Genomic DNA, 20,146 nt, shown 5'->3' on the forward strand with positions numbered 1-20,146 from the left:
TGACCCAACAATGTTGCTAACCTGGTCATCCCCTCTGGTATGTCTAGACAACTCTGCCTCTCTCAATCCAATGCGTAGGGATGGGTTGATAACGTTGTAGATCCTGTCAGTGCGCCTCTAAAGCGAACTGTGCTGAAATCCCAATGTGTGGTCTCTATGCTGCCCCTCATCAATGGCTAGCCCAAAGGATGGTTGCACATCCTCCTCCATCATGGGCTCGACATGAGCCTCCAACTACTCCTCCCTAGACAACCCAACATGCAAGACATGCTCACCAGTCAACTGTAGGTGACTGTCGTCCGACAACTCTGTCATAGATCTGGATGCCCCTGTACCTATTGGCTCCTCATCAACAGTGGAGATGTCTCCCGACACCTCATCAACTTGTGGTGCGCTACTATCACCTAAGAACTCAATCACAACCCGAGATACCTCATCAATGGATACCTCCATAACATATGGCATCTCATCAACGTGTGTATGCTCAACTATCTCCTTTCTAACCATGGCTCTTTGAACTACTCTCTCGTCTTCTTCCTTAATCCTCCTCATCATCCTAGCAAAATTCCACTGAATCTCCATTGGTTTGTGCATGCCTCTTAGTTCACAGAACTCCCAAAAAGAGAGGGACGCCTGAATGCCATGACCCAATGATTGGTATGCCCTCCATTTTGCTCCCAATAACTCCACATTAGTTGCAATCATGTCTAGATTCCCAATTGCAGAATGAATCAACTTCTCCCCCACATCAATCATCATTTGTTGCATCCTAATCACCTCATTCAAGGTTATCACCATGTTGTTTGATTCTAACCTTTCTTTGGATCCCGTGATTTCTTAGCTTTTTTTAATTTATTTTGGTCTTGTCATAGAACGAAGGGTTTCCCACAGGCTGAGCCAAGATTATGGCTCTGATACCACTGTAATATTCCTAATGGAAATTTACAATGATAAACAAAGCAAACATAGTAAAAACATATACAAAAATTTACAGCACATCAAACAACTAGAAATCTCCATAAACTGCGTTGTGCTGAGCCATTTTATTAATATAATTGTTGGGTACAAAGGTAAAATCAGAAAGCATGCACCTGGGCTTGCTCAAGGAAAGCTAACAATATCCCAGTGATGAAATCAACTGCTCTAACATGCAATATGGTTGTCCCCAACAACTCTGCATTGTCCTAGTGAAAACTGCACTGTTGGCTACAAATAATAGTCGCTAGGGCCTCCTTCAGTGCTCAGAAAATTTCGGGAAACTAACTTGGCCTATCCACTAATAACCCACAAAAACCTACGAAGGAATTGGCCAAATGTTGACCTCGAAATTTCGGCCCAAATTTCCCCTAGCTCCTCTAGCTGCTGGTTGAATTGGCACCCCTGTTTGACCCCTCAAATTTGCCCAAAAAAATTTGCCAAATTATTTCTGAGGTCCTTGTCAAAAACCCAAAAAGGGTTTGTCCTAGTTTTGACGCTCCAAAATTGACCCGAAATGCTTGGCCCTCCTCCTCAAGTAGAAGTTGTAACCTGTAGCAAATGTTGCATTTGTTGCTCTGCCAAAATATTGGAAAATGCCCCAAAACACTTCCCCGAAATCCACCTCAAGTTTTAGGCCCAAACTCCCTTCACTCCTCAACTCTCAAGTGTGTTTCCTCCAAGCACTACGCAGTCCCTGCGTTGCTGCTAATATCTCCTCCACACAAACTCGCACTCCCACTGCTGGAACAATCGGAGAAGGATGGAACTCCCTCCTTGGGCTGGAACTCGAAGTCCACCGAAACCTCGCTTCCAGAGTTGGGGTAATCTACCATCCAATTGGTCAGTTGTAGGTGTCAAGGAGAGTAAGGATTGGTCCTGCTTCAAATAATATGGCTGAGTATACTGCCATCATTAATTTACTATCCGAAGAAATTTCTTCTGAAATCGATTCGTTGTTAGTCGAAGATACTCGTGTGCTAAACAACACTTGCAGGCTTGGCTTCCACTCAAGCGTGCTATGTCGAAGAGAAGTTTCTGAATAGATGAATGAATGCCCAAAATGAGTGCCTCCTGCGCTATTTATAATTTGTGGCTCCTTCTCTCTTTGTGGTCCCCACTTTCTCTCTCTCTCCTAATTCGCACTGCCTTCTCTTTCCTCTCTCTTCCAAGAGTACGAGTTCCCTCCTTTGGTCGAATTTATCTTTTCCTCCTAAGTCCTGGTGCCAGAATTGTGTCCTCTCCCCAAACCCATCTCCAACGCTAAAAATCAAAATTGGGGATATTAGAGGCCAAATGCAAGTTTTGGATGACTTTGATGGCATAGATATGCCCCTAATAGTGCATTAACTTAGCCAAAGAGACTATAAGACATATTTCTGAAAAAGAACAAAACAAAAAAACTAGATCAAGTCAAAGTAGGTAGCTCAAGGAAGATAGTAGTATTTTGAATGACTCGTCCAAGCATGATGATACATCTAGAAGTCCATAAAAGAGGGAGAGACTAGGATAAGTCTGTCTGCATAAACTATTTTCATTTATAAATATCCTGTTGTCATCATGGATGAGCTATCCTTCCTCATGAACTATTGGATGTATGCCCTTAGCGATATCAAGTCCAAATGACTAAAGTTGCTCAACAGTTAATCTGACTTTAATTAAGATTCTTTCTTATTGTGACTATGAATGACATGTTTTGAAATTTGAATCTCTCTGATATCAATTTAATGAATTGTCACATTACGTGAACAAGCAACAAAGGATTGTAACCTCGGATGAAAGGCTACAGAAGTCTAAGGGCACTAGGCATTTCAAATTATGCAATTCTAATCATAATTCTTTCATCTCTTGCTATTGGAAACTTGTAGTCTTTCCTAGCCTACATGGTTGCACAATTCCAACATAGATGCTAGGACTCCATTGTCTATTTCCACCAATTCTACCAGTCCATTTAGAAAGAAAAAAAAATTCCATGTAAACAACACTTAGGAATGTGGACAACATAAAATGGTGCAAATATGAAAGGGTAACCAAGTAGACATGCCAATCCCTTTCTTAGCAAAAGGACCTAACCACAATAAAGCTTAAAGGCTTCTTCCTTTGTCACCTGTTGGTACCCAGTTTTATTTGTGAAAAAACCTCTGTTACACGGGAACCGCTCCCTAGAGGTGGGAAACCCGTTCCAACGGTTCTCGCACTCCCGAAAGCTTTGGAACTGTGTGGGAACGCTCCTTTTTCTGTGGGAGCTGCAATGGGAGCTTGGGAAAGTTTCAAGAGCTTTGAAGACTGTTTTTTCTCGAGATCCTACGTTCCCTGGGGTTGGGGAATACAAAGCATGTAGACAAATGTGTTGAATTGCCCACAAAACATGAGCCTTTGTTGAAACCTTTGCAAGAAGAAAGGCCAAAGACATCCTTAACACCGATATCCTTAATTGAGAAAATGGAGCAATCTCTTGATGGGTTAAGGAAGCGTGTGACACCTCAATGTAAGGGCGATATCTGGGATGTCATGCTGATGAGTATTTATTTTGTTGTTTATGTATATGTATCGCAAAAGATTGTGTGCATATTGTATGTGGCAGTCAATGCTTAACCATTAGAGTTGCTTTACTTTTTCTCATAAGAATAACTAGAGAAACATAGGTAAAATTGTTCCTTTGTATTTTTAAGGCAAATTGTTTCAAATACTGGTCATGTGTCAGAGAACTGATAATGAACTTGACATTTTAATATTTTATATATATAAAAGGGAGAGACCCAGGGAGAGAAACACCCAGAGAATATATTTATATATAAAAGAGATTATATATTTAAATTGATTTTAATATTTGAGTATTTTGATTTAATATTAATTTTGATTATTATATAATAAATATTTTATATTTGTATATTTTTAATTTTTTTATTATATAATATTATTGTTCTCGATTAGTCGTTTCCTGTAAATTTTGGGGAAACCTCTAGTCGTTCCCAACATTCCCACGTTCCAAAAACTCATGCAACATAGGAAAAAACACTTTCTAGGTCATGATGGATGCGGACACTCTCAAGTCACATTACTTCCCTAATAGACCTTGAGAGCTCTTGAATCTGTGAGGCAGCTTAAAAGATGAGACGTGCCTTGTTACCTAGCAACAACATGGCATTACTTGATAATATCAGCAAACAACCAATGATTGTTATGCAATTTTCACTAGACCTAAACAACTATTTAAATTGTGAGGTTACCAAGGCTTTGGTTCATTGGGGAGGTTGATGGAATATTAAGTTGTCTACCAGGGTTCCATTCTTGCTATGGTATCCCAAACCTAAAAGGAATGCTAAAAAAGGACAAGCATGAGTTCGATTACTTATTGATTTTGGAAGAATCAATTTATGCCTCACACCTAGCACCTAAGCCAAAGGAAGTTTGTGTTACGTGGTACGTCCCTCGACCTCAGCATGTGTTTCTTGAAGAAGCTTCGAAAAAAAAAATTGTGAAGTCAGGCATTCCAAGCAATTTCTGCATACTAGCTATCCTCTTTTAATGACAATTTATTTCCATGGAATATTAATTTCAGAATAATGAAGCCTGTGGGAGAAAGAAATGAATAAAGGAAGAAGTTATACTAATGCCCATAGATAAAAAATGGGTCAAGATTCAGCATCCATCGATGGCGAAGTTAATGTTGACAATTTGTGTAGATACAGATTTCATCATGTTTACTACACATAGTATATGCTATGGAATATCTACTAGTCTCTAACTAGAAAAGGTGCACTAAACTTAAGATGTGAAAACTATTTGGCACAACGTTTAACTACTAAAAGATGATCTTGCAATTTGGGGATTTTGTGTTGATTTGGGGTAGCATCGGATGTGCTTTAGCCATGAAAATTGGTGGAGAGGCTAAAGCACATGAGATCTCCAATACCTAGAAATGGTTTGGGCAGATTCTAAACAAGTTGGGAGATATTAAAATAATTAATATTTTTAATGGAGTCCCTAAGTAGATCTAAACTTAGAGAAAATAAAATATTAATATGTATTAATATAAAACTAAGTTAGAATGGTTCAAAAGTCATGGATCAAGCCAAATCTAATCTTAGCCATTTATTAGGGACTTAATCTCGGTCGTTGATTTGTCAACGAGAAAAGTATAAGAGGAGGCTTGAGGGTCACTTGGAGAACACACTGAGGGAGATCATTCAGTTCAATTTCTAGAGCGGGGTTAGCTGAGAAATTGAATCAGTGGTCTGGAGAGCAGTCAAGAGGTAGCAAGTACGGAACAGAGAGACGAGAGATCAACACAGAGGCAGAAAAGGCAGATGCAGGGCCAGAGGAAGCCACGCAGAGGCAACAAAGACTGCGCAGAGCCAGCAGGGCCTGCGTCATCCACGCAGAGGCTGCAGGAGTGACGCAGAAGGCCAGAGAGGCTGCGCAGAGTCTCAACAGGCTGACGCAGAGGGTTTCAGGTCACGCAGAGGTCAGTAGGGCTGACGTTGGGTTCAGAAGAAGTGCTGGAAAATTTGTCTATCTGTGGGTAAGCCAGTTTGGCACCCTATTGTACTAGAAAATTGTTGAATAATAAAATCCTCCCTTGCTGCACCGGTTTTCCCACATTGGGTTTTTCCGGGGACATTAGTCCAAAATAACTGTGTCAATGTGTTGATTCTTGTGCATATGTTTGTTTTTGTATTACGGTGTGATATCTGCAGCAGTATTTATTTTAATGTTTATTGAAGTAATTTCATGAATAACTTATGGTGAAATAAGTAGGAAAAGTAAATCAGTTGCTGCAGTGATAGAATTTTCACATGGTATCAGAGCAAGTAATCAGAGACAGAAAGGGAAAATCAGTTATGGGCCGAGAGCACGATGCAGAGGCATCCACCTCAAGGGACTCACGCATATTTTCAGAAGATTGCACAAGAGAAAGAGATTTCGATCTCTCTATGTTGGCTTCTAGGCTGGAAGAAGAAGTGGCATGCATGACTAGTGTTGCATCATCAGAAGTATGGTATATAGACAGTGGAGCCTCGTGGCATATGACAGGAATCAGGGAGTGTTTCTTAGAATATCGAGAAGAGAAGATGAACTTTCAGATCACCATGGGGAACAAGGCAAAGTGTACTCCAGTAAGAAAGGGTACCATAGTTTTTCAGACAGAATCGGGAGAGTGGTTTCGTGCCACAAATGTGCTACATGTACCAGGATTAGGGATGAACTTACTTTTCGTGTCACAACTACAAGGCAAGGGCTATGACGTCTACTTCATCAAGGAAAAGGTATACGTCAAACACCTGAGCTAGAAAAAGAAAGTGCAGATCAGGTTCAAAAGTAATCGGTTGTATAGATTACAACTAGAATCACCAATGGCACTAATAGGCAATCATGGGGACAAGGACTTGAACAAACTATGGCACAGAAGGATGGGTCACTTGCACCATGGAGCTCTGAGAATTCTCAGGAGCACTATAACAGGAGTTCTGGATCTGAGTATGGAACGAGATGATGTATGCAGGGGATGTGCTCTAGGAAAGTATGCCAAGGCGACATTTCCTACGAACAAACACAGGGCCCAAGAGTGTACTAGGATTGATACACTCAGATATCTGTGGACCTATATCAGTGAATGCTCTCAGCGGTGCCGAGTATTGCCTTACCTTCATTGATGACCACTCGAGGAAAACTTGGATTTATTTTCTGAAAACTAAGGATGAGGTTTTCTGACGATTCAAGGAGTTCAAGGCTTTGATGGAGAATCTGATTGGGAAGAAAATAAAAGTCTTGTGCTCAGATAATGGTGGAGAGTATGTCAATAAGGACTTCACTGATTATTGCACTAAGGAGGGCATCAGAAGAGAGTGGACAGCTCCCTACAATCCGGAGCAGAATGGGGTGGCAGAAAGAAAGAACAGGACTATTGTAGAAGCAACTAGGGCCATGCTGTATGATCAGGATATGCCAAAATTCCTGTGGGCGGAAGCATGCAACACAGTTGTCTACGTTCAGAACAGGACTCCTCATCGGGCATTGGGCAAGATTACTCCAGAGAAAGTCTTCACTGGGAAGACGCCTGAAGTCAGTCATTTCAGGATATTTGGGAGTTTAGCATATTGTCGCATACCCGAAGAAAAGAGGAAGAAGCTAGATCAGACTATAGAAAAGGGATATCTGGTGGGATATAGCGAGAACGCTAAGGCATACAGAATCTATCTTCCAGGGAGCAGGAAGGTAGTAGTACGACGAGATGTAAAGTTCATGGAGGACAGAGCTTTCAGAAGATCTCGCGAAATGCCTTCCGAGGAGTAGTTGAAAGAGGATTCTATGGTCATACCTCTTCAACCAACGGAAGTGAAGAATTCTTCCTCAGGTCAGGAAGATTCTCAAGATGAGGAGGAGGAGCAAACATAAGCACCTGCTGGCAGAGGAAGAACTAGTAGGGAACTTCGTCAGATTTTGTGTGATGCAAAGAACTTCATCGACGAGCCAAGGAATAGTAAGAGGGAGCGAAAACAGCCAGACAGATATCAGGCGTTAGTAGCTCAAGATGGAGAGCCTGCCAGTTTCAAGGAAGCAGCTCAGCATCAGGTCTGGCTAGATGCGATGGTAGAGGAGTATAATTCCATAATGGTGAATGATGTCTGGGAGGTGGTGTCAAGACCTCAAGACAGATTTGTGGTAGGTTCAAGGTGGATCTACAAGATCAAATATGTTGCAGACAGCAGTGTTGAGAAATACAAGGCCAGGTTTGTGGCTAAGGGGTATGCTCAAAAGGAAGGGATTGACTATGAGGAAACCTTCGCCCCAGTAGCCAGGTATACATCTATTAGGACCGTGATATCTCTTACAGCCCAGACGGGATGGGAGATCCATCAGATGGATGTCAAGACGGCATTTCTAAACAGGGTAATAGAAGAAGAGGTATACATTGAACAACCAGAGGGCTTTGAAACTCATGAGAAAATTCTTATGTATGCAGACTAAAGAAAGCCTTGTATGGGCTAAAGTAGGCACCGAGAGCGTGGTATGGTCGAATAGATGGCTACTTGCAAAAGATGGGGTTTGTCAAGAGTGACGCGGATCCAAATCTCTACTATCTGGTCATAGAGAACGAGTCGCTTATCTTAGTATTATATGTGGATGATCTCTTTCTGACAGGATCATCCAGACTCATTGAGGACTACAAGAAGAATCTAGCCATAGAGTTCGATATGAAGGATCTGGGACGAATGCACTACTTCCTAGGGTTGGAAGTTTGGCAGCAGAAAGGAGAAATCTTCCTTGGGCAAGGGAGGTATGCTACAGAAATCCTGAAAAGGTTCGGGATGGGAGACTGTAGACCTATGGCTACGCCAATGATCACCAACTGGAAGAAGATTGATGCATCAGAAGACAAGGATGTCGATCCCACCCTATATCGGCAGCTCATAGGGTCCCTGATGTATCTGGTCAATACCAGGCCAGATATTTGCTACGCTGTCAACACCCTCAGTCAGTTCATGGTGGAACCAAAGAGGGCACACTGGGCAGCAGCCAAACACGTTCTCAAGTATTTACAAGGAACAGTTGATTATGGGCTCTTATACACCAAGGGGAAGGATATCAGGTTGAGTGGATTTACTGATGCAGATTGGGCAGGAAGTTCAGTGGATCGGAAAAGTACCTCTGGGTACTGTTTCAACATTGGATCAGGAATGACCTCCTGGTGCAGTAGGAAACAAAAGTTCGTGGCTCTGAGCTCATCTGAGGCAGAATATATGGCAGCAAGCACAGCTTCGTGTGAGGCCATATGGCTTAGAAAACTGTTGGTGAACCTATTCAGAAGAAATATGGAGGCGACCAGGATCATGTGTGATAATCAGAGTTGCATCAAACTCTCTAAGAATCTAGTGTTTCATGATAGGTCGAAGCATATTGATATCTGGTGTCACTTTGTCAAAGATTGTGTCCAACGAGGAGTTGTACAATTGAGCTACACTCCTATAGGAGAACAGGTGGTAGATATCCTCACCAAAGCCTTTGGAAAGTCAAAATTTGACTACTTCAGGGAAAATATGGGGGTGGTAAATAACCCCTTTCAGAAGTAGAAATAAGTGTGTTAGCGGCACGAATGAAGAGGGAGTTGCAATGCAGATGCAGTGTTGGGAGAAAGGACCAGCAATAGCACAGATGCAGAGGGAGTTGTCATACAGATGCAGCAGTGGCAGTAGCAGATTCATGGACAACAGTAAAGGATGCAGCAGTGCAGAGGATGTTGGGCAGGGAGGCTTAGCATTAGCACAGGGACCGATGTCGGATGATCAGGGTGATACTCAGTGAGGAGTATTACTAGAGCACAACCCTCGCTAAGAGGGAGTGTTGATTTGGAGTAGCATTGGATGTGTTCTAGCCACGAAAATTGGTGGAGAGGCTAAAGCACATGAGATCTCCAATACCCAGAAAGGGTTTGGGCAGATTCTAAACAATTTGGGAGATATTAAAATAATTAATATTTTTAATGGAGTTCCTAAGTCTAAAATAAAATATTAATGTGTATTAATATAAAATTGCGTTAGAATGGTCCAAAAGTCATAGATCAAGCCAGATCTAATCTTAGCCGTTGATTAGGGACTTAATCTCGGCCGTTGATTTGTCAACGAGAAAATTATAAGAGAAGGCTTGAGGGTCACTTGGAGAACACACTGAGGGAGACCAGTCAGTTCAATTTCTAGAGCGGCGTTAGCTGAGAAATTGAACCAGTGGTCTGGAGAGCAATCAAGAGGCAGCAAGTATGGAACAGAGAGACGGGAGATCAGTACAGAGGCAGAAAAGGCAGACGCAGGGCCAGAGGAAGCCACGCAGAGGCAATAGAGACTGCGCAGAGCCAGTAGGGCCTGCGTCATCCACGCAGAGGCTGCAGGAGTGACGTAGAAGACCAGAGAGGCTGAGCAGAGTCTCAACAAGCTGGCGCAAAGGGTTTCGGGTCATGCAGAGGTTAGTAGGGCTGACGCTAGGCTCAAAAAAAGTGTTGGAAAATTTGTTTATTTGTGGGTAAGCCAGTTTGGCACCCTGTTGTACTAGAAAATTGCTGAATAATAAAATCCTCCCTTGCTGCACCGGTTTTCCCACATTGGGTTTTTCCGGGGACATTAGTCCAAAATAATTGTGTCAATGTATTGATTCTTGTGCATATGTTTGGTTTTGTATTACAATGTGATATCTGCAGCAGTATTTACTTTAATGTTTATTGAAGTAATTTCATGAATAACTTATGGTGAAATAAGAAAAGTAAATCAATTGCTACAGTGATAGAATTTTCACATTTTGTCGGGATTTTATTGGGATTTTGGTAACATTGATGTGTACAACTAAAGATGAACTGAGTACAGGAATGAAACATCTTCCACAAAGTGATCAACCCTAGGAATTTGAGTCTTCCTAGATGATTTAGGACGGGTTGCCAAAAATCTGTTGTAACTATAGTGTTTTGGGTGCTATTCTATTTTAAATATGACATGGAAGCACTTATCGTTTTATATGCCCAGAGGGAATTAAATATCATTTGCAGTATTTGAAAAATCTATTAATAAGGTTAATTAAATGTGCCTTAGAAAAAATTATTTTCTTTATCCAAGCTCTGCTAATACACCTATTTTTGAAGAAGATGATGGGTAGTGTCTTGTCTGGTTCTGATGTTGATTAACATCTAATTATTTTCATGGCTTGTAATTGGACCTTCCTTCTCTGCCAGAGGAGTGCTTGTTCTTCCTCTCCTCTTACACAGAATTGATCTGTACTTCATTTTCTAGGGTTTGCCTATTCTGGTTTAGCTCTCAATTTTTTTATTATCTTATTCCCCTTTACTACTTTAGACAATGAGATACCAAGAACCAACCTCTTGTGGGTTAGCCCTCTAATTTTTTATTTTCTTATTTGTCCTTCTACTAGTCTAGACAATTAAGTACAGACCTAATTTTGTCACTTGATATACTTTTGAGTCCATTGACCTAATTTAGACATTTATGGACATTTATATATTTTCTTTCTTTCTTTCTATATTTAGAAGGTTTGTCTTTCTTTCTATATTTAGAAGGTTTGTCTTTCTTTCCTTCTAGATAAATAAGGGCACATTTCTAATAGCATGTAAAAATAATAAATAACAACAACTACTACTAAGAGACATAAATATTCACCTTTGTGACTATTCAATGCATGTAAATATATCGTGACAAGGCATTATGTCATATCTCATTCATTCATTATCGACTATGTAATCGTCTATGTTCCACAAGGATATGTACCCTAGGGTGTGGGGCATGTCCTCTACATTTCCCATGCCCTGTGGGCAAAAGGTGCTTGGGGAAACATTTCCCCATGTCCCCCTTTTGGGGAAACGTATGGGGAAACTTTTCCCCAACGTGGGGGATGTGTTTGCCCAAAAGCAAGGTGTTTTGGTATGCCCCCCAGCTTCCCCCTCGCCCCAATGTTTTGTCTAACAAACCTTTAAAATAGAGCAAAGATATGGGAAAAAGCTTTGAGGAGTTTGTGACCTTGATAGGGTGGGAAACATTTCCCATGTCTTCCTTTTGGGGAAACTTGGGAAAACACATGAGAAAAACATTTCCCCAGGTTGGGGGACATGTTAGCCCAAAAGGAGGTTGTTTGGGTCCGGATGCGAGCATAATTGGAGTGGATTTGAAAAAATACACACCAAGAAGCGCAACAGGAAAATAATAAAAAAATTCCAATTAATTTTTTAAATTCATTAAATAATAAACAATATAATTTATTATTTTAAATTTTTTATAATTATTAATTTATTATTTATAATTTATTAATTTATGACCCTTGTACAAGTTGGAGCCCTAGCGTCTTAATGACATGGTCTATGTCTACTACAATCTCCTATTGTGGGTGAGGCAACTTGGGAGGACACCTGATGTGGAGGCCATCTCACTGGATGGGATTGACACCATTGTTGCATGGAGGGTTGAGGTTGAGAGGCCTATCATGGGGTCGGCCCCTGATTGATTAGAGGATGGGAGGTAGTGGAGGGGGTAGCAGCTGCAAAGGAGGAGGAGGAGGAAGAGCAAGAGGAGCAATAGGAGGAGGAGGTGACACCACCTACCTTGGTCACTAATAAAGGATGTGGTCTACCTCCTATAGCTCCTAGTTCTTCAGCTAAAGCACAGTAGAGTCCACTGCCAACCCCAAGGCCTTCTTCATCTAGAGGGAAAGTTGTTATATTTTCTCGCAAGAGGGACAGGGGAAATTAGTAGTACTAGTTACTTGGTTCATTTCATTGTATATGATAGTATGATTCATGATATGAGATACATTATTATATTTTTTGTTGATATTTTGAGGCTGAGTCAGGACTCGGGTTATATTCAAGAAATGATTCACTATTATCTGTGATGTAGAACTAGACATATTACACATCTTATATATTAGTTCTCTTTTCATATTTATGTGTCAATGCATTGTATTTTCTGTTTTTTACCAATTTTTTCCCGATTTTTTCGATTTCGAACCCTCGCCGATTTAATCACGATCGCAATTATCGTAACATTGATTCCAACCTCATCGTACTTCATATGGAGAAAGTAGAATTTCATATCCCATCCAAATTTCAGCTGACTTAGCAGTTTTAGGGGTCTTAGGATTGGCAGAATTATAGTGTTTCCATTGGATTGCACAATGTTGAATTTGCATGTGATGAATTGTCATTGTTGAGATTTTATCACTATTATTTTTATTTTTATAAGTTTATAGATAGGGACCCCTATGCTAGGGACCTTGACATCTCCTTGCCCCCCTGAATTTCCCTAAAATTTGGGGGTGCTCCTAAATGTCCCCCGTGTGGATCTCCCCACTCCCAAGCTCACCCATATTGGAAACTTGGTGGAACATTGATAATTAGTGAATCTTATACAGATTTCATCTATCTTTCATTCTGATGTTGGATATTTTTGCATATATGAACTATTGTTCATTACAGGGCATATTTGCTTTGTTCATTTGATGTTCTTCAAGCATTCTTATTTAAGATTATTTGCCTTTGTGCATTGCTGCAACTTGGTGTATGTAGTTGTTATCTGCATGTCTTACGTGTGTATCAATATTTTATATATATCATGAGATATGGCTTACAAAATTCGATTAATATTTTATATATATCGCGAGATATGGCTTACAAAATTTGATTAAGTGCAAAACAACTCTTCACTATCCCAAAATATGTGATATCCCTTCCAATTAAAATATGCTAAGTGCATTTCTCAATTTTGCAAATTTTGGATGGAGAACAATTTTGGGTACAAACTTAGGAAAAGTGGGTGAAAGTTAATTAATTTAATTTTGTGTGGTAGAGGAGGCCCAAACATTAGACAAAGGGAAGATTAATCACATAGTGGGATGTGGGGGCCACCCCATGAGGAAATTCGCACTCCTTGAGGAAGTCGAATTGGAGGGAAGAGGGAAGAGGCAAGGAGGTCAAATTGTGGAGCCCACAAGGAGAGAAGAGAAGCAACAACTATAAATAGGAGAAGTGGCCTCCATTTTGGGACCTTTTGACAATATCTGAATTGAACCTTTGTTTGCTTGAGCTGTTGAGCCAAGTCAACATTGTGTTGTTCAGCACAAGAGATTTCCAGGCGGGAATCTCAACTCCTCCTTCAGTGGACTTCGAGTGCCACTTTAGGGGAGTTCGATTTCTTCATTGCAGATTTATTCCAGAATCATTTGCCAAACAATTTGACTAACATGACTAGTCAATGGGTAATTCTTTGCCAAAGAATTCATTGGTCCATTGTTGACTACTCAGTGGGTAATTTGCACCATTTTGTGGGTTTTCCGAGTGGTTGGTCTGGGGCAGATTCCTTTCTGGGTTTTGCTGAGCAAATTGTGGAGAGGCACCAACTGCAATTTCAGGAGGTTCTGAGCACAAGAGTGGCATATATCACCATTTTCTTCCAGTAGCAGGAGCAAGAATTTACAGAGTCTACACAGAGCTTAGTTGGGTTGATATTCGAGCACTTGGGCAGTGATTTCTCAACCTAGGCTTTTGCTTGCTTGTTGTAGCAAGCCCAGGTTCCTCTTTCCCTCACTATATTGTACTTATCCAGCTCAAAATTTAATATAAAGACCCAGTTTTGGTGCCAATATATGTGTATCTGATATTTATGTATGTTTGCAATTTTTGGGTGTTGTTCATGAGCATGTTTTTCTGTTATTCACTGTTAATTTCCTATTAGGAATATTACAAAATACCATCTCTCTTGTAATGTTATGTTTTTAACCATCATGAAGAATTGTGCAAGTACTTTCATAATGAGTGGAAGTGCTAAAAAAAACAAATTTTTATTTTTATGAAATGATTATTTCACTCTACTTTAGCACTTGTTATTGTTGGAACTGGAAGTCTTAATACATGTAATGAATATCTTGTGGGTTTGTATTCTTTCATGTCTTTCAATTCACTTTGTTGCAACTTGCAACTCATTCTTGTGGAAATTGGTGCAAGGCACTTTCCATTTGGATTTTAACTGCTGACATCTAGGTCATGATGAATGTAAAACCATAAAACTGAACAGGTCCATCCATTCTTAACCATTATAGTTCTGTAAAATGATTCTAATGCAATGCAACTGTTGGATTATCTGATTTTCTTTTTTAATCCTTAATTAGATAGATCTATGAATTTTGTTTCTCAAGAATTTGCTGCATGAAATTTTGGGTTGCAATGAATAACTTGTTCTCTGATTTTCACCACTGTTTTGTTGATCTATAGAGTGAGAGGGCAATTGTTACGCAGATTGCTGGGACTACAAGAGATATAGTTGAAGCGGGCATTGTTGTTCAAGGCATTCCTGTTACACTTCTTGATACCGCTGGCATACGGGAAACAAATGATTTTGTGGAAAGTATCGGTAAGGTGTTCAGATAAGCAATTTAGCATATGCATCGTAGGCAACAAAAGGAAGCTATCCTATGTCTTACCAGCCACACAAAATCAAAAATTTATTTTTCCACCAAGGAATTATTTATTAGTTGTCTTAATTGTGGGGTTTATTTGGCAAAGTCACCAGTGGTGAAGAGGGTTCTGTTTTCTATCACTTTGATATTAAAGATTTAATGATTCTTACTGAATTCTTTTTCCAGGAGTACAAAGGTCTGAAGCAGCTGCTCTGGGCGCTGATATGATCATCATGGTAATCAATGCTGCAGAGGGATGGACACCTGAAGACTATAGAATTTATGAGTGGTTGAAGCAAAATCAGGTTAGTTTGGCCTACCTTTTAAGAATTGAACTTGGTAAATATTTTCTCTTAATATTTTTGTCTTCATTACAGAAGATCTATAGATATCTGAGAGATTAATCATTACATAAAATATGGGTAACATATAAAAAAAAAAAAATCCATTAGAAATCCCCAGCATATTCCATGAAGAGGACTAAGTTTAGAATGGATTTAAGCGAAAAACTGGGTAGTGAAATGAATTAATGAAATGTAAATGTGATTCTTATAGGCTTTTGAAACATAGGCACCAAGTCGGTTTGCTCAGATATGAAATAATCATAATTGTTAATTAATCAGTGAGAGTCCCAAAAAGTCTGAAACGGCAATAATTGGAAATAATGGGGGAAAGTCCGGCAATCTTAGCATGCCATAGTGTTAAACAAAATATTTGGGATTATTTTGAAATAATTGTTTTGTTAATTGCATCAGGATTGATTTGATTAATTGGGAGATTATTTTATCTATGGGTTAAGTATGTTAGTGGACATTTTGTAGGCTTGATTGAATTTAGAGAATAGATCCTAGTTTACTTATTATTTCATTAAGTTATAGAGAAATTGAGCACCTCAACTCGGATGGGAAAAGGAAGCGGGTGAATGTTATCAATTCTCAACTTGTAAACTTCCAAGCTAGTCCTGTTTTCCAATAAGAAACACAACATACCAATTCTTATCCTGCAGCGTGGGAAAAGTTTTGCTAGATTGTGCACAGATAATATTTTCCAAATGAGATGCACGATGGCACGGGAACAGCTTATTAGATGCACAATGAGACAATAGCTTCTAAGTGTATTGTATGCATCCTCTAGCCAAAATCATGGAAAGTAATTCGTAGGCTCAAAAGAGAAAACTAGTTTCTTTTGACTCTAGGTTGCTTTAAAGTAAAAGAAATGATGATTGGGCTACTAAACATGGCGGCAAGAAAAACTACTTTTCATACTAGGTATATTGGGGTTTTACAACCTTGAAAAAAAAGATGGATCCCAGCCCAGCATTTTATCATATGAAGAGAACTTGTATGTGCTATATGACTATTGACACTATAAAATCTAATATTTGAGTAGCATATTTTCTATTGCATGAGTAGAAGTAGTTGATTTTCAGATACTGGCTAGTCAAATGATTATGCTGCTTTCATTATCAAGTGGCGTTGCATTTGAATATGGAAACAATTGTTAAATTCTTCAATATTTAAGTGAGTTTTGCAGAACACTAACAATTGTCTTGCCATGATACAGAAAGTAATAGGGACTCCACTGGCTCCAATTATTCTTGTCCTTAACAAGATCGACTGTACTCCATCAGGATCCATACAATTGCCACATATCATTGAGGATTCATTCAAAAGGAAGGTATTAACATGTGCAGTCAAGGGGATGGGGATCCAAGATCTAGAATCAGCTTTCTTAGAATTGGCAGGCCTTGAGAACATATCTTCTGGAGGCCGTCAGTGGGCTGTTAATCAGGTAATTTTACTCATTTACAACCCTTTGGACTCCATTGGTCAAGGAGTTGCCATATACTTTACCCTGTACATCAAGAATTTTTTGCTCATTTTTTATCCCCTCCCAACTGAATTTTTGGAAATGGCAGTTTGCTTTCCCTTAAATAATGTAGTTGATTTTATGCTACAGAAGCTTTCTTTTATTCGGTGGATGACTGAAGAATATATCTATGTTTGCAGAGACAAGCTGAACAATTATTACGTACGAGGGAATCTCTGGATCGACTTAAATCTTCTATGCACCAGGACTTACCAATAGATTTTTGGACGATTGATCTAAGAGATGCGGCTCTTGCTCTTGGTCAGATTGGTGGTGAAGATATCTCAGAAGAAGTCTTATCAAACATATTTGGAAAGTTTTGTATTGGCAAGTGATTAAATAAACTATTATGCAATAGATGCCAAATTTTTGTTAACTATACTCGAAGTGATGCTTAAAGGTAATTTTGGCCCCGCGATTTAGCTAAAATTTTAATAGTACTGTTTTGGAATTGTATCACATTTAATTTGGTCTTGTTCCTCTGTCGATTTAACTCACATTATAATTCAATACTAGCATTTGCACTAGGGGACAACATAAACAGATTGGACTTATTTAATTTATGCCTTTGTAAACACGAAAATGATGCAAATAATGAATTAGACATTCACCAAGCAAATTCTAATGTAACAGCGCATACGATGGCATGTACTACGTTCTGTGAAAGAGAGTACAAGGGAGAGAAGAGAATGGCTGCCTATCTGCTAACTTGCTCTACGCTCCCTATCATACATAGGGTTACATTTAAATTACAAGAACAAGATTCAGTTGTTAAAGGTGCTTCACTTCTATGATTGTTGATGGGGTAACTGTACATCGTCTTGGCACACCGCCCACTGTTTTTAGCGTGCATTTGTTGTAATGAGCATGTGAGATGTTAAGTGTGTACAACATGTTGAAGTGTGCGTAAAGGTTCTGGAACTTGGCTTGTAGGCGCAGTTAAGTGCATCCAGTCTCAAAGTGCCGTAGAGGTGTCGTGCAAGCCCTCGATCCCTCCATTTAGCATCGATGAGAGGTCGCCAGGGGTGTTGCCTTTTTAATCCTGCAAGGTGAATGACCCTTGATCGTGTAAGAGGAAGTAGGGAACATTGGTGCCTGGTTGGAGTCGTCTGGGGCCAGGGATGTGCACACGTATATTTTTCACAACTCTATCCCTCGTGTATATTTTTCACAACTTTATATTTGATTCACGAACACACATTGGCATCTTACTGGTCTTTTATATGCTTATTCCCTTTATTTTTATTTAAGGGAACAAGGTGTTTAAATTTATAAATGAAAGAAATTTGTCAAATTTCAGAGATTTTTATTATAATATAGTAGAAGAATTTTCAATATAGTAGAATTTTCAGTGTAATTTTATTTACCTTTTTATACCTCATAAGAAGGGGGCATTTTTGTAATAATGGTTTAATTTTATTATAATAATTACGTTCACATAATACCTAGAAATTCACAAAGTAACTAATAATGGTTTAGTCTTATTATAATAATTACATTCATAGAGCACCTAGCACATAATACTTAATAGTTTAATAGACATTCACAAAGTAACTAATAATGGTTTAGTCTTATTATAATAATTACATTCATAGAGCACCTAATAGGCATTCACAGAGGACCTAATTGTTGTTGTTAAATTGTATATGTAATGAATGGTGTTATTGTTGAATTTCCACGACTTTGGGTCTAAGATAGAATCTTAAAATCTTTGACACTACCAAATCAAGAATCTCAACAAAGCTACTTTGCACAGTGGAATATAAACAACAATAAATCACACATGCATAATTATCGACAACTTTTTACAAATTTTTCAACCCAACTTTGTTATATTAATCAATATATAATACAACTGTCTATGGCTCCCGTACAAGGGATAATAGCCCTCAATTATCCACAAGTACAAGAATACAAGATATAATGACAACCTCACTACTCTAGTGTACGATCACAGCATCTATGTCGTATCACGTCTTATCGGTCCTTCGCTTCGTTCTTGGTTCTTCTCTCTAACTACCCCTTAGTCCATCAAAGGACAACACATAGAGTCTCCAGGAGGGTTGCCACCTATCACTGTTGCAAGTCACTTTTGCTCCAATGAACATGAGCTCATCAATCTGCTCTTCTAGGCTGGCCAATACCTAAGCTCCAGTCTTCCAATCTAGCAATCCACTAGTCCATCAATGTATTGCACATTAGGCTTCAATCTCCACCCAACCTTCAGTTGCCAAGCTCTCTTTATAACTGCTTGTCAAGGGCTACTTTGGGCTACCAACAAGCTTCCCTCCACCAGTCCAATGATGCCCAATACTCCACTGTGAAATTTGCTCCTAAGAGGGGCTTCTAACCACCAAGTCAAGCCCTCCAATTGGCTCTCACAAGTTGCAACAAATATGTCCACACTAGGACAACCTTCCAACTAGCAATCTATCTCATCACAAAACTATCATAAACACATACCTTGCTTCTCCATAGGATGTTGTAGTCTGTTGTAGGTTTGTACCATTGGTTAGGGTTGTTGACACACTGCACCAACACCCTTCCTCCACATCCAAACCTTCTCCCATAGCTATGACTTACCTCCAACCAATTCTGCCCACAATTATTTGTTGTTCTAGGCTAATACCAACCCCAAATAATCCCTTACGACCCCCCTATTCAAGGAAGATCAGGTCTACGGCTAACCTGAACTATTCTTCCAGCCTTATGACCCTCAACTCAAGGAGTTATGCCTGTGGCCTACCTGCATCAAACAAGGAAGAATTGCGGCCTGTTTTGTAGAGGAGAACAAGTCTAAAATCACCCAAAGCGCAACCCAGAAACCATCTTATGCCTGCAGCCTCTACCTGAGGTAAACTTGGACCTGTGGTAGGAAGAATACCATCCCCAAAGCCTTCTTTCTCCATGCCTTTGTTCCTCCAAAAATCCACTGCCTCAGATGTGTTTACAAAGAGATAGATGCACATTTGGATGAGTTAAAATGATCTCCATCACCTTCTATTTATACACAAAAGAAGGGCTCAACTAATTCATGAAGAGACATGTCTTTTGGCTCATTTCACTTCAAGCCTACATGACTTGAATGCCCAAAAATTCATTGTCAACTTCAAAACTTCATATCTCATCAAGGACACCTCGAATTTTGATGATTCTCAAAGTGTTGGATTCTTCTCACCATCCTCTATCATCTCCATCCATCACATATCCAAAATGCTCCATGGTTTTGGCCCAAACATCAATGGGTGCAAAACCCCAACCTTGGGTTCCAAGCCCACAAATGACTTTTGTGGCGCTTCACCCTCCAAACCTCAAACCCTAAGGCTTGGAGTACCTCCCAAGCTACTCAAAAATCAAC

At 39.6% G+C, this 20,146-nt stretch overlaps 1 protein-coding gene across 1 annotated transcript in view; it reads left to right on the plus strand.

Moving 5' to 3' along the window:
• Positions 1 to 17,170, plus strand: part of LOC149166499 (uncharacterized) — a 555,184-nt gene extending 538,014 nt beyond the window's left edge. Inside the window, exons 7-10 of the mRNA XM_089431356.1 lie at positions 14,735 to 14,873; positions 15,106 to 15,224; positions 16,483 to 16,710; positions 16,929 to 17,170. Coding sequence (XP_089287482.1) covers positions 14,735 to 14,873; positions 15,106 to 15,224; positions 16,483 to 16,710; positions 16,929 to 17,123 — 681 coding nt within the window. The 3' untranslated portion in view covers positions 17,124 to 17,170. The remainder of the gene's footprint in view (positions 1 to 14,734; positions 14,874 to 15,105; positions 15,225 to 16,482; positions 16,711 to 16,928) is intronic.
• Positions 17,171 to 20,146: the final 2,976 nt, after the last annotated feature.

This window comes from Pinus tabuliformis, chromosome 5_1 (genome assembly GCF_031772625.1).
Source record: "Pinus tabuliformis cultivar Carrire ecotype Pingquan chromosome 5_1, CPIR1, whole genome shotgun sequence".
NCBI lineage: Eukaryota > Viridiplantae > Streptophyta > Pinopsida > Pinales > Pinaceae > Pinus > Pinus tabuliformis.